General features: G+C 47.9%; 1 protein-coding gene across 1 annotated transcript in view; it reads left to right on the top strand.

Moving 5' to 3' along the window:
* Positions 1–15,075, top strand: part of KSR2 (kinase suppressor of ras 2) — a 446,835-nt gene that overhangs the window by 249,780 nt on the left and 181,980 nt on the right. Inside the window, exon 5 of the mRNA XM_018061222.1 lies at positions 9,091–9,275. Within this exon, the coding sequence (XP_017916711.1) occupies positions 9,091–9,275 (185 nt within the window). The remainder of the gene's footprint in view (positions 1–9,090; positions 9,276–15,075) is intronic.

Genomic DNA, 15,075 nt, shown 5'->3' with positions numbered 1-15,075 from the left:
GCATGTCCAGGTGCTATGATAAGACCCAGCCTACCCTGGACAGAAGGGGTCAGGATGAGGAAAGGAAAGACACCAAACGAAGTCCAGCAGGCAGGGGTGGCAAGCTCATGGGATGAGCCAGGTGATGGGAAGTGGGAGTCGGGGTGAAACAAACCAGAGGAGTTTTCCTGCTTTCAGGTGAGTCCAGACCCTACTAGGACGGGGTTGGCAAGCTGCAGCTCACATCCAGCCCAGCACCTACTTTTGTGGGTATTTTATTGGAATACACCCTGTCCGTTCATCACTTGTCACTTGGGACTGACTGAGCTTGTGCTACAAGGGCAGAGCTGAGTAGCTGTGACCGAGAGCTTAGGGCTTGCAAAGCCAAAGATGCTTACTTTCTGGCTGTTTACAGGAATTTTGTCGACCTCTGCACTGGAACATCTTTCCTTTCCTCTCCTGATCATTTTTTTGTCTCCTGTACTATTTGTGCTTGGGAAATCCCATGGACAGAGGGGCCTCTGGTGGGCCACAGTCCATGGGGTCACAAAAGAGTCAGACATGACTGAGCAACTAAACAACGACTCACCTTGGGTCTGAAGTGTATCTTAGTGGATGAGAGGAGAATGTGTGTATGAGGACTGTTTGCTCTTCCCTAAATCAAGTCTTGGTAGAAATCTACTGGATATTGAGAGCTGATCTGTTACTGAGTGAAGTTTAAAAAAATACAGTATATCTGTTCTTAAGACATTTTCAAGTGTGTATTTATACATACATTCATATATGACATATTTATATGTCATTTAGAAAAATATATTATGTACTATATAGAAGTTTACATATATTTAATTATATATCATATATAAAATGGACTTCCCAGGTGGCACTAGTGGGAAAGAACACGCCTGCCAATGCAGGAGACTTAAGAGATGCTGGTTTGATCTCTGGGTCAGGAAGATTCCCTGGTGGAGATCATGGCAACCCACTCCAGTAATCTTACCTGAAGAAATACCCATGGACAGAGGAGCTTGGCAGGCTATAGTCCATAAGGTCACGCAGAGTCGGACACAACACGCACAGTCTCATTTAAGCTGTAGAGCAGGATTTAGCACCCATGCATGCCTGCATATATAATATATAAAAATATATGTATATGTTTACTTATATATCATATAAATATAAAAGTACAAACATGCGTAAATATATACATCCATAAAATTTATGTAATATTGTATATAATTAATATATACAAACATAATATTATATAATTAAACATATATGCTAAATTTCTAAAAACACATAATCACATTTTAATATCTGTTAACTAAATCTGAGATACTAACTGGTACCAATCATATGGAAAACAAAATTCACCTCAAATTTGATCTTCAATATAAAACTTGAAGTAATAATGAAACATCATTGAAATATTAAGTAACAATTGAGCACATTATTCCATGCCCATACCTCCTGTTTTCTAGAGATTTTTTTCATTTTAATAAAATAAAGAGGAGACATTCAAGCAAATAGTACAGTATGCATTTAAAGATTTATTATTATTATTATAAAAGAATACTCCTGTGGCTAAGCTCAAATGGCAAAGAAGTCTAAAAGTAATAAAGTACGTACTCTGGAAATCCCAATTTGCCAGTTGCTTCTTGTGTAGCTTTAGACATGAGCGTGTCTACCTAAGACTGGGGGTCCGTATGACACACCAACTTAGCACACGTCTCACGTCTATTCCTGTTTCTCCCCTCACACTGAATTGGCCAGCAAGTCCTGGGAGAGCTGAGTCCCAAATACCTCCTCTCCCTCTTCCTCAATGACCCAGACCTTGGTCCACGGCACACTCATCTTTTGCCTGGGTGCCTTCTGCAGCCTCCAGTTCAGATTCCCTCATCCCATTCTTGCTTCCATCACGGTCAACCGTCTACACACCGGGGAGAGTGATCTCTTAAGAACAGAATCAGATTTCATCATCTTCCTTCTTAAACCTCTCAAACAGGTTCCCATCACTTTCACAATCTCCTTTGAGTAGCCCCCCTGCCTCTTTTCTCCTCTCTTGCTGAGAGTTGACCTGCCCTGGCCTTGACCTTTCCTCATGGCCTCGTCTCTCTCCCTTCAGATCTCTGCAAGTCTGGCTTTCCTTGACATGCAAGTCTCGGCCTAAAGGCCGTGTCCCCAGTGAGACCCTGCCACCGAGCCACTGCATCACCTGCTTTTCATTCTCCCTGTAGCTCTTATTATTAACCAGTATTTCCTTGTCATTTCATGTATTTGTCTGTATCCCCCACCAGGATACCAACCCAGGGAAAGCATGGCTCTTGTTTCTGCCTCCTTCATTGCTGGCGTCTAGCACCTCCTTGTCCTAAGAATATTTATTGGATTCATGTTTTTCACTAATATATCTTTTAATGACACAAATGAGGTCATACTATATATACTGTTTTCTCCTCTTCCTTCCTTCATTTTGTAATAAGTGGTATTCTCACTATCCAGATTCTTTCAAACACCTACACAACTCCATCAAGTGGCGTTTCCATTTCATACCGTTTAATGGATCAGCCCCCTATGATACATATTTCTGCTGTCTCCAGGCTTTTGCAAAGCAAAGTTAATTTTACTATTAGGAGAGGGAGGGGGAAAATCAGAGAGAAGAGAGGGGGTGGGATGAAGAAGATGCTCTAATAGCAGAACAGTGATCACCTCACCCCGTGTGGCCGGGAACAGGGTGCCTTAGAGCAGCAAAGTCCAAAAAGAGGTTTCAGTGATGCTGGAAGTGCTGTGTCCAAAATGGCAGCCACTAGCTGCAGGTGACTTCGGGGCATTTGAATTGTGGCAACTTGAGACTGATGAACAGAATTGTAAATTTTATCTTACTGAATTTTAAAATTTTAACAGCCACATGTGGCTATGGTTACTGTATAGGCTGGCATAGATTTAGGCAAAGGGGTTTATACTTACACTCAGGGATGTGGCCAATGCTTGACCCTGGATGAGTCAGGCCGCCGTGGCTGAGCTACAAGAAGAGAAGGGAATAGGAAGGCGGAATGTTTATAATTTAGCTGCAAAAGGTCAAGAGATGCTGTCACTTGAGGGAAAATAAATACCAAGCCGGCTCTGGTTCTTTTTAGCATTTTTTCATGATTAACATCTGTGGGCAGGGAGCCTAGAACAGGGACTGGAAAACTTTTTCGGTAAAGGGCAAGAGAGGAAATAGTTTCTTTCCCCTGTGTGGGCCATACAGTGTGTGCTGCAACTTAACTCCCCGGTTGTCAAGCTAAAGAATTCACAGACAATGTGTTATGAATGGGCATGGCTGATAAAACTTTATTTACAAGAACCGGCTAGGAGGTGGATTTGGTCCAGAGTTGGTCCATAGTTTGTCAGTCCCAGGACTAGAAGAATCTGGCTGGATCTACCCAGCTCAAACCAGCAGGCAGCCTCCCAGAGAACCAGAGAACAATGCCCAAGGCATAACTCAGGGTTTCTTGCATTTTGCACACCCAGCCAGGGTAGGAGGTAGCTGGGATGACCTACTTCCAGTGAAAGACGATTTCTGGTGGGTTACACCTGAGTCTGAGATCCCTGCTCTGCTTTGGTGGGATACCCTCAGCCATAAAGCAGGTGTGGAACACACTCCTGCTTTCTGGCCCAGGTCCACACTGGTGTGGAAGTGGTATGCAAGGTGGGGCTGCTGAGAACAAACTGGGCTCACATTTCATTTTTTATGTCCCGTGGTGTCCAACACAGTACCTTACACTTAGAGTGTGCTTGGGCATCCAAATGCCACATCATCTCTGTGAGCTTCAGTTTCCCCATCTGTAAAATGGGAATGACTGTAGCACCTTCCCCACAAGGCAGTGGGGAGGACCGCAGGAATTACTGCCTGTGTAGGGTCGGTGTCTGGAATGCAGTGAGCACTCGGGCACGACAGAGATGCACATGCTGGGCTGTTGATGGCAACCCAGCGTCAGATGGTTCTGGAGGGATCAGAGCTGCTCATCCTCGAGTTCAGCCTCTAAGGGTGTGCAGGGAGAAGATGTGAGAGGGTTCTAGGAGAGTGAAGGCACAGGGAAGCTGAGGTAGCGCTCACTGGCACTAAGAGGAAACAAGGAAAACAGAGCTGAGGTCGCGTGCCTTCATGAAGTAGGAAATTGACGGGAAACAGTACAGATTCATACCAAGAGGATGGTGCCAGGCCTCCCACCTTTCAGATCCCTCTAGTCTCCTGTGGTAATTTGCACACTTGGATGATAGCCCTCAGCAGAACAGGAAGCAACCAGCCTGTGACCACAAAGCTAACACGAGGGGAGCAGGACCTCCACCCAGGCTACTTGACTTCCAGGCCTTGGGAAGCACATTACTGTGCTGTCTGCGGTCCTTATCCACAGAAAACCACAGGATATTGAATACACTTCCCTGTGCTATACAGTAGGACCTTGTTGTTTATCCCTTCTACAAAATATACCATTTTAAAGTGTACAATTCAACGGCATTAAGTATATTCTCAATCTTGTGCAACTATCACCACTATCCAGTTCTAGAATTTCCTATCAGCTCAAATGGAAACCCCAGACCCATTAAACAGTCATTGCCCATTTACCCTTCTGACCTCAGCCCCAGGCGACCACTAATCTGCTTTCTGTCTCTATAGGTTTTCCTATTCTGAATATTTCCTATAAATGGAATCATCATATGTGTGTGGCCTTTGCATGTGTTTTTTTCACTTAATTCAAGTTTTGGGGGTTCATCTACATTGTAGCATGAATCAGTATTTCATAATACTGAGTAATAATCCATTGCCTGGATAGACCACAATTGGTTTATCCATTCACCTGTCAATGGACATTTGAGTTGTTTCCACCTTTTGACTGTTGTGAATGGTGCTGCTATAAACATTGTGTACAGTTTTCGTTTGAACGCCTGTTCTCAGTTCTGTTGGGAATATATCTAGCAGTAGAATTGCTGGGTCAGTAATTCTGTTTACTTGTTGAGGAGTCATCAAACTGTCTTCCACAGTGGCCGCACCATTTTACAGTCCCACCAGCAGTGGACACAGGTTCCAGTTTCTCCACATCCTCACCAACACTTACTGTTTTATGATTTCTTGATTATGGCCACCGTAGTGGGTGTGAAGTGGCATCTCACTGTGGCTTTGATCTGCATAATGCTGGACATCTTTTCATGTGCTTGCCAGTCATTTGTGTACCTTCTTTGGAGAAATGTCAGCTCAAATCCTTTAATCTTTCACTTTTTAATTGGGTTGTCTTTTTTTTTTACTATTGTCTAAAAGACTTTTTCATAAGGCATAACTTCCACTCAGAAGTAAAATGCACAATTTTTGTGTACAGTTTGATGAATTTTGTTTATCAGTACCACCCAATCAACACAGAGGACACATCCGGCAGCGAGAAGGATTACTGGTTCTGTTTCTAGTCAATAACCTCCCCCCCCAAAAAATCACTCTTCTGGCCTCTGTCACTATGGATCAGTCTTGCCTGTTCTTGAACTTGATGTAAATGGAATCATGAGGGACTCAGCATATGCTCTTCTGTGGCTGGCTTCTTTGGCCCAACACCGTATCTTTGAGACTCAGCCATATTGTACTATAGCAGTAGTTTCCTCTTTTTCATTGTCATGCAGTTACAGTCAAATATATGAGTATGCTACGATATATTTATCCATTCTATTATTGATGGACACTGAGAGTGTTCCCAGTGTGTTTGCCCGTATGAACAATGTTGGCATGAACATTCTTACACAGGTCATTCTGTGGACACGGGCAGTCATTTTGGTTAAGGCCATAATACCCTGGGGTGAAATTATTGGATCAGAGTATTTGTTCAGTTTCAGTAGATACTGTCAAATTGTTTTCCTAGATGGTTGTACCAATTCACAGTCTCACCAGGATTTTATGAGAATTCTGGTTGCTCTGAATTGACATTTGGTGCTGTCACCTCTGTTAGCCACTCTGGTGAGATCTATGCGAGAATTTACTTGACATTTTTTTTTTTTTTTAAACCAATGTCTCTTCTCCATCTCCTTTCTTCTTCCTCATCTGCGTCTTCCTCTTTTTCTCTTTATTTTCCTTTTTCTTCTTTCCCTTCCTCTTCTTCTTTTAATTCTTCTTATTGTATTTTACATAAGGCTGTATACTAGAAATTAACTGCATGAAATTATAGATTTGATGTACAAAATCAATACAAATTTTAACTATTAAAATACAAACATGATTCCGTGTCTCATCTGAAAGTATTGCCTGTTCATCCACACCTGGGGAAATGCAACTTATGCTGTTTGACTGACTCATTGGTGCCTCTGTTTTTGCCAAGGCCCCTGTTGATTCTTGCCCTCCTCCAGGCATGCTTAAGCCAGTAATGAAGGTTGTTGCCTGTGGCCAAGGAACAGAGTGGATTCTCAATAAACACTCTCCCAGCCTTAGGCTTTTCCAAACCTTCCTCTTCCTCTGAGCATTTGAGTCCAGGGTCCCTAAGTACCCCCCACCCCAACTTTCACCCCTTCTCATCCACGAACTGGTGTTATTCTTTGCTTTTTGAAAAGGGTCTTTCCTGGAGGAGACTGACTGCAAAAGATTTAAATGGCCCAATTTGAGAAGGAGGAGCAACTCACACAGCCCCGGGTTAGACCAGAGGGCATTTTTCCTGTTTGGGGAAATGGCTCCTGGATTAGCCCTCTGCCACCCAGGGTGGTGTGTGAGAACGCACGTTTCCGCCTGTCCTCCTGCCATGCCCGAGAGGAGCTTGTCTGTCCCCAGCCCTGTCATTTCCTCCCAGTCGACAGGACAGATGCTCCAGACCCTGTTAATAAGATGCTGAGGGATTTGGCCATTGAAGGCTTTCGAGTTCAAGGGGACATAGCCCACCCCTGACGCAGCTGAGGGGCTGTGAGCCGGCAGCTCAGCTCAATTCAAGATCCAGCAGGCTCTGGGGAGAGGAAATGGTGCAAAGCCCAACCATCAGTTTGGGACTTCCCTCGGCAACCTTTGTGATGAAAGCTCTGAGAGGCAGGTTGGCAAATGGGCATTCATCAGGAGCCTTCTGAGTGCAGAGCTGTCTGCCAGACCCAGGCAGAGATGGCCGAGGCTGGCAAAAGAAATAAGGTGCATTTCCACCCTCTAGGAGCCCATAGTTGAGAAGTAACTGGGAAGATGTGAATAAACAGTCCTCCTGACTCACAATCAAATCTGGGCCACAGTCCTTTAGAATTTTCACAAGGTGGAGGATGGGGCACATGGACTTGGATGGGAGTCTGTGGGCCTGGCTCTGCCACTGTGGGGTGCCTGCTTTGTGTCTGCACTGACATCCAGCTTAATCTGGTCGTAGTTGCATTAATAGCAGGTAACCTGAACCCTCATTCTGTGGTGCGCCCCGTGTCATGCACATGATCTCATGTATTAATATCACGATTTCCTTCTTAGGTAGGTGCTATGATTTACCCCCATGGTCAGGCGAGGAAACTGAGGCACAGAAAGGTGAGATGTCTTTCCTGAGGTTACAATCAGGACCTGAGCTCCAGTCCTCCCCCAGACCCCAAAGCCTGTGTGAATGTAACTCCTGCTCCCTCTGTGCAGACACCTTTTTGAACCTCCACAGCTGGACGCTCATGTGGAATGAAATGCCGCGCCCTTCCCTCCTCTGTCTCCAACCACCGGCAGGGTGAGCCAGAAAAACGCCGCCTGCCATTCTAACAAGAGGCCTTGCTGCCGACCCCTGGAGGGATAATAAGCAACGCTGCCAGTGCAGGCGCTGCAAGGGGACGACTCTGCAGGCACCGCTAGAACTCCTTAAAGCCGAGGAGCAGCAGACCTCCTGGAGAGGGTGACTTCTAGGCTGCCTGTGTGGGAGGCCTCCACCGTCAAAATTAGCACTCTCCCGCCCTCTGTCCAGAGCTGTGAAAATCTGCAAGGCCGGTTTGCTGTGACCACAGGAGGGCGCCCAACTCCTTGCCACACCTGAACAGGGCACTGGGGTGGGGGGAGGTGAGGGGGAGAGAAGTGAAGGGTAATTTTGGGTGCAGTTTTAAACCTAACTCTTCTCAGCTGATCACATGAGCTCCTGGGGAAGGGCAGAAACATTTCAAAACCAGCCCAAGAGGGACCTTCTATTCAGCTGGGGCTGAGCTAGGGGCTGAGAGTTCCAACAACAGAAATGACAGTGTCCGACCCTCCAAAGAACGCACAGTCAGGAGAATTCAAACGCCGTATGCTAAGTGTCCATCCAGAGCGATCATTTAACAAGCATTTCATGAGCACCGACTGTGTGTCAGGCTCTGTGCTGGTTGCCAAAGACAGAAAAACGAAAACAGTACAAAATCATTGCCCTCAAAGAGCCACGTGGGAGTGTGTGTGTGTGTGTGTGTGTGTGTGTGTGTGTGTGTGTGTGTGTGTGTGTGTGTGTATGCGCGGGCAAGATTAGTGGGGTCCAACTCTTTGCGACCCCATGAACTGTAGCCCACCAGGCTCCTCTGTTCATTGGATTTCCCAGGCAAGAAAGCTGGAATGGTTGCCATTTCCTAATCCAGGGAATATTCCCCACCCAGGGATTGAACCCTTGTCTCTTAAATTGTCAGGCAAACTCTTTAGCACTGTGCCACCTGGGAAGCCAGACAAAGCCTACAGGAATAAGTTTGGGAAAAAAATAGGAGAGTGCAGACACAGAGATACATAGAGAATACTTTAGAAGGGTGGAGGAGGAGCACCAACCGAAACTGGGAGGAAATGGGGAGTATCAGGGAAGGCTCCCTGGAGGAAGAACACTCGACCCTGGCTGGGATGGACTACGGTGTCAAGGAAGGCTTCTTGGAGGAGAGGACAGGAGAGCCAGAGTTATAAACGACATGTGGGGGTCAACCAGTCAAAGGAGGAGTGGGTCTTTCAGGCGATGGGAACAGTATAAGCCGTGGACTGGAGGTGAGGAACAGCACAGACTCTAGTGCGGGGAGCCTAGGGAGAGAACGTGGAAGAGGGTGGCAAGGCCAGGTGGAGATGGGGGGTGGGTGCAGAGTGCTATGGTAGGAGATAGGGCCCCCGGCTGTCTTTGTGTGTGCGTAGGGATACATTCCCCTCTTCTCTTTCTGTCTCCTTTTCAGAGCCAAGAAGAAAAGCAAGCCCTTGAACCTCAAGATCCACAGCAGCGTGGGCAGCTGTGAGAACATCCCCTCCCAGCAGCGCTCCCCGCTGCTATCCGAGCGCTCCCTCCGCTCCTTCTTCGTGGGACATGCGCCCTTCCTGCCCTCCACCCCTCCCGTGCACTCCGAGGCCAATTTCTCCGCAAGTAAGTCCTCTGCACCCGCACCCGGGTGGCTGCACCCGCTGCCCTCCGCGCCCAGGGCGCGCCCTCTGCTTTTCCTTCTGCGAAAATATACCTCATCCACGCTCCGCCAGCCACCACCCCTTGCGCCACCCCATGCCCCTTTGGAAATGGTTTCGGAGAAAAGGGGTGTAATTGGGAGGCTGTTGTCACTGGTCCCGTGAGCCTGCAGGTGTGCAGGGATGACAGCGAGAAGCAAGCTTGCAAGACATTAAAGGAAACAGCAGTCTTTTCTCTCCTCTGCTTCTCAGCTGCCCAGTCACAGGATTTTCCCTGGACGCCATGGGCTAAGGTGTCTCTGATTTAATTTTGTAATTTTCTCCCCTGCACCGGTGGATGCGGGTAACCTTTACATCTCCATGATGGATCTGCATTCACACTGGGCTGAGCGGGGCCTGGGGTGGCTTACATTCTACTGTCATGAGTTTTGCGGCAAAGTGGTTATTCCTGGGGCGGAAATGGAACTTCCTGGTGATCAAGGATGAAGTCTCAGAAGGCGTTTAATCTTCTCTGCCCAGAGGCCCGTTTTGCTGAGCAGGCACAGATGTGGTCAGAGGGGAGCCCCTGAAAAAAGCTCAACCAGTCCTACAGCCAAGGCAACATGGGAACTTGGGAAGAGGAGGGGGTGCTAGAATGTGGAGGAAATAACCACTTGCCCTTAATACAGCCAGACTGTGTCCACATGTTGCTGCTCTGATAAGTGATAAATGGTGCTCACTGAGTACTAGTATGTGCTAATCAGACACATGTGTGATGTCATTAGTTCTTGCAACAATCAGTGGTACACATGGATTATTCCCATTGTATAGATGAGGAACCGAGAAGGCACTGGCGACCCACTCCAGTACTCTTGCCTGGAAACTCCTATGGATGGAGGAGCCTGGTAGGCTGCAGTCTATGGGGTCGCTAAGAGTCGGACACAACTGAGCGACTTCATTTTCACTCTTCACTTTCATGCATTGGAGGAGGAAATGGCAACCCACTCCAGTGTTCTTGCCTGGAGAATCCCAGGGACGTAGGAGCCTAGTGGGCTGCCGTCTATGGGGTTGCACAGACTCAGACACGACTGACGTGACTTAGCAGCTTAGCAGCAGCATAGATGAGAAAATCGAAGCCCAGAGACATCAAAGAATCACCTAAAGTCACACAGCTATGGAGAAGTTGAGTCAGTATTTGAATCCGATTCCTTCTAACTCCAGAGTGTACCAGTTTAACCATCATGCCTGATTTTGTAACCAAGTTCCTCAGATACCCAGCAGGACATTTTTCTCTAAATGTGGGAGTCTATTCTTTATCTTTACATAAAGGTTTTTAAAACTTTTTAGGGAGCCCGTGGACCTGTTAAGGATTGGATGCAATCTGTTAGTTCTCTCCCTGGAAGACTGCAGAAGGAATGTCCAACACAAATGTGTGGAGTCAGGACTGCCAGGTTCAGAAGCTCTGCCTTACCCAGCTGGATGGTTGGCCCAGAGCAGAACTGTGAACTCAGTTTACAGGCCACGCATATGTCTCCTGAGTCCACGGCAGGACTCAGTGGAGGCTCTGGTACCGGAAGAGACTTGTTGGACATCAGGAGAGGCTCCAGAGCTCGGCTTATCTCGGTGCCCAAGGCTCCCGGCCCTGAATCAAGCAAACTAAAATAGTGCTCACGACACATGTTGACAGCAGAAAGCCAGTTTATCAGTTTTCAAGGGAAATCACTGTCAAAGGGATTAGAGACACTCCATGATGGTGGGTGGGCCTAAGGTGAGCCTGGTCAAGGGAAAGGGATGATGACATTTGTAGGGAGTATTGGCAGCCGACTGGAGCAGGGTGTCATGGCTCTGGAGGGGGCTGCCTGGGTTCCAGCCCCAGCTCTGTTATTTCTGAGCAGTATGCTGACCTCCAGCAAGTTAAGAGCCTCTCTGAGCCTCAGTTTCCTTAATCTGTGAAATGGGAATAACAATAGCTTCCTGTCACGGATGTTTGTGAGGACTGGATGAGCTCGAATTTGTCAAGTTGCCTGCACAGTACTTGGCACGCAGTAAGTGCCTCATAATGGCAGTTGGTATTCTGTTGTTTGTTGTCTCCTTCTCCTAGAGTCATTTCCATCCTCTGGATCCATGATTAATTTTGAGGCTGTAGCTAAGTGCCTTTCAGTTTACCCCAGCACCCCCAACCCAACTCCCTTTTGGCCCTAAGAGTGCCTGGAATTTACCTTGGCGTGATGCTGGGCACTGCCTCTGGCAGCCATCTGTCTTCAGGCATCGCCATCAAATGAGAGAATGTCAGCATGGCTGCCTCAGAGGGTTTGACCATAGCCCTGGACTTTAATCCAGCCAGAGGAGAAATATCTCCATCTTACCTTAAAAAAAAAAAAAAAAAAGCTGTCAGACTTGCACGTTCAGACCCCTGCTTCTTCCAGAGTTTTGCAAGGATTCACCGTAGTTTCCCATTTTCATGCCTGCCCCCATCTCCATCTGGAGGAGACGCTTCCCTGCCTGCCTGTGGGCAGGAGCAGAGTCATCCTGAATTAAAATCAGCTCCCGATACTATGAGGCCCTAGAAGCACAATTTTCTCTCAGGACAGTCCTGGTCCTTGTATGCAGAGAGGCCCCTCCCTGATCTCCCAGGAAGGAAAAAGCTAGCATTTGCGTCTCAGGGAGAGAACAAGTGTGTAACCCAAGTCATTAGCTGGACTCCCATGGACCAGTCCTATTTTCAATGATCCTAACAAAAAATAGAAGCAGAGGCAGCCTGGTGGAAGAGGCTCCAGATCAGGAAATGAGAAGCTCCCCACTGGATCTTGGTGTTGTCACCAGTGGCCCGTGTGACCTTTGTCCTTGGCATGTCAGTGGCATTGTCACAGTTGAGATGCATTGCACTCTGGGGGCGGATATCATTATTCCCATGTTACAGATCAGGAAACTGAGGCTCTGAAAGGTGAGTGACCTTGACCACATTATAGGTATTGAATCCAAACGCAAACAGTTTGCCCAGCTGTACAATAAAAGACTCCATGCAGGTCCATTCCGGAGCTTAGGAACTCTAAGGCTAACCCAGTGAGTATGCAAAGCGGCTTTTCCTAGGCAGATATTTTGACTCACTGAGAATGCCAGTTTGGGAGTCTCTGGGTGAGGGTTGTGGGGAGCACACAGCTGTGGGCACCGGCTCCCCCATACTACTGACAGTCCTGTTCTCACACCACTCTGAGTTCCAGAGGAGAACTTCTGGCCTCTGGGCCCCAGTGCCAGCCTTCCTCCCCTGACCTGGCTGAGGGAACCTCTGAGGCGGTGTCCCTGCCAGGCTGAGTCCGTCCTCCCGTTTGTCACTGTCAGCTCTGGCTGTGGCTGCGCTGTGAAGGGTGGAGATCCTGCGTCCTGTTATCCCCGATGGTAATGCCGGGAGTCAGCATTAGGAAGACTCTGGCTGCAGAGTGGCCGGGCCTTGGACCCGGGGTGCCCAGCCACCTCGAATGAGCTGCAAGAAGGACTTGACCTCCTTGGGGCTCGCCCTGCTTCCCTGGTCTGGGGATGACGGGCAGGGGAAGGAAGGAGAGTAGAAGGAGTCCTGGCTCCTGAGGAATCCGTCTCTAAGATTAGCCATGGACAAAACACCAGATATCAGACTCTACTGCTCAACATGGAGGATGCAGACCCAGGAGTGAACCTGCTTCTCGGAGGAGTAGAGAACCATCGCTTACCTCTCCATCCTCGTGTATTTATTTTCTCCATGCTGCGTTCATGCATGCCACATTGCCCCTGTATTGTCTCATTGGATGCCTTCCACCCATGGACCATTTTTTGACCAATAAGCTGTGTTTCTATGGCACCTTGGAGGGCATCTCTGACCCCCAGCTGACTCAGTTCAGGTAGCCTCTATGATCCTGATAAAGGAGCTTCTTCAGAATGAAAAAAAAAAAAAATTGCTGCCTACGTGGGAACAGTAATTATTCATCATCATTCAATACCGGATGGTGGAAGTGATTTGGGGATTATAGCAACCAAGTGGTGGCTGACGTACCATTGGGCATATCACTGAACCCCGTGGGTCTATTTCTACCCAGCAAAGATGGTAGTGAGGGTAAAATGAGGAAATCGTGTGAATTTCCTAGCATGGGGGCCAGAACTTAAAGCACCAAGTCTCAATGAAGGGTTGCTTGGGGAGCTCTTGCTGTACATTATGTGATGGAATAGTTTGTAACAATGAGGAAAATGACGATAATAATAGCAGTCGGCATTTATTGCATGTTGACAATGTCCCAAGCTTCATCAATTCAGGCAAAGCAATTTACTTCTGTTGTTTTGTTTAAGCTTCATAGTCCTCCATCGGGTAGGTATTCTTCAGTTCAGTTCAATTCAGTCTCTCAGTCATGTCTGACTCTTTGCGACCCCATGGACTACAGGCTTCCTATTATGACGCCCATTTTACAGATGAAGAAGCTGGGGCTGAGATATATAAGTCACCGCCCCAAGGTCACAGGCTAGGAAGGGGATTGCTCTTTCAGAATCCGCCAAATCTGCAACACTGGCGTGTGAAATGGCAACACCTTTTCCACTGACACTTCTTTGTTCAGCAAGTAGGGAGCTTACCTTGTTCAAGGTTTCTCTCTGGCACCCTTGCCTCGTTGGGAGACTGTGTGATGGGGGCCAGTCTTGCTCCAAGGATGCCTCTTGTTCCACCAGAGCACAGTGCTTGCTCAACGATCAGCACCCACGCTGGCTAGCAGACTGTTACCCACCAGACTCTGGTGTTTATACTCAGGGGATCCATTGTCCCAGGTGGTGGCCATCCCTGTGGGCGGGGGGCAGGCAGTTGCAGAAGGCACCCAAAAGATGTCATCCTGAACATCTGTGGTAGGAGATGAGGGGTGATGGGGACTTCTTTTGCCACCTGCAGTTTTTGGGGTGTTTATTAGCTGTCTGGGTGGATACTTCAAGGCAGCAGCTGCCAGAACAAACAAGTGACTGATGATACCTGGACATCCCCATCTTGGCCCTGAACACCAGCTGCAGTTGGATATGAGACCCCAGTCTTATGAAATACTGTCCTTCACCAGGTGTTTGAAGGATAGCATGCCCTCGCCTTGCCCCGTCTCACTGTGCCCTCTCATCTCTTTTCCAAGAAGCTCCTGTTCTTTGTTCCAGAGACACAGCAACAGGCAGCTGACCCTCAGCCAAGGGCCTGGCCTCCTGTGCCTTGGGGGGGATGAGTCAGAAGCCCGGTTTGTTAGGGAGGCAGCCGCAGGTAGCAATAAAGTCTGATGAAGCTGAGCTTCGGACTCCCAAGAAACCAGCCACTGGAAGGGTTATAAAGAGACTTGGGATGGGGTACATTATATAATGGGGTTTAATGAGGCTTGAGGCCAAGGTTCATTACCGCCACCCCCTGGAAGAGGGGAAAGAGGAGTGCGTGCCTTGACAAAATTTGACTGCCTGAACCACGTTCTCATCTCAGAATCGAGAGAAATTTTGAGAAATTTGAGTCTGACCTGGCTCAGTGGTGGCATATCCAAGGGGAAGACATGATATCCCATACGAGTGACCCAAAGGACTTTTCTCCCCTAGAGTGAGCCAGCGGAAGTCCTGCTCCCCACACCCCCACCCAGGAGACCCAGGAAGCGCCCATGTCCCATGCCACCTGGCATCTTTGCGGTACTTTAGAAACTGAGGTCCCAGCAGGTTGCTAACACTTACTGACCATCTGCCACTTGCCAGGCAGGTGCTGCTGTAGGTGCTTTATAGGCTCTCAGATATGTGCACCTGGGAACAAGTGAAATGGTACA

The sequence above is a fragment of the Capra hircus genome, chromosome 17 (assembly GCF_001704415.2).
Source record: "Capra hircus breed San Clemente chromosome 17, ASM170441v1, whole genome shotgun sequence".
Lineage (NCBI taxonomy): Eukaryota > Metazoa > Chordata > Mammalia > Artiodactyla > Bovidae > Capra > Capra hircus.
Note: the sequence above shows the minus strand (reverse complement) of the source record. Positions and strands in the feature narration are given on the sequence as shown.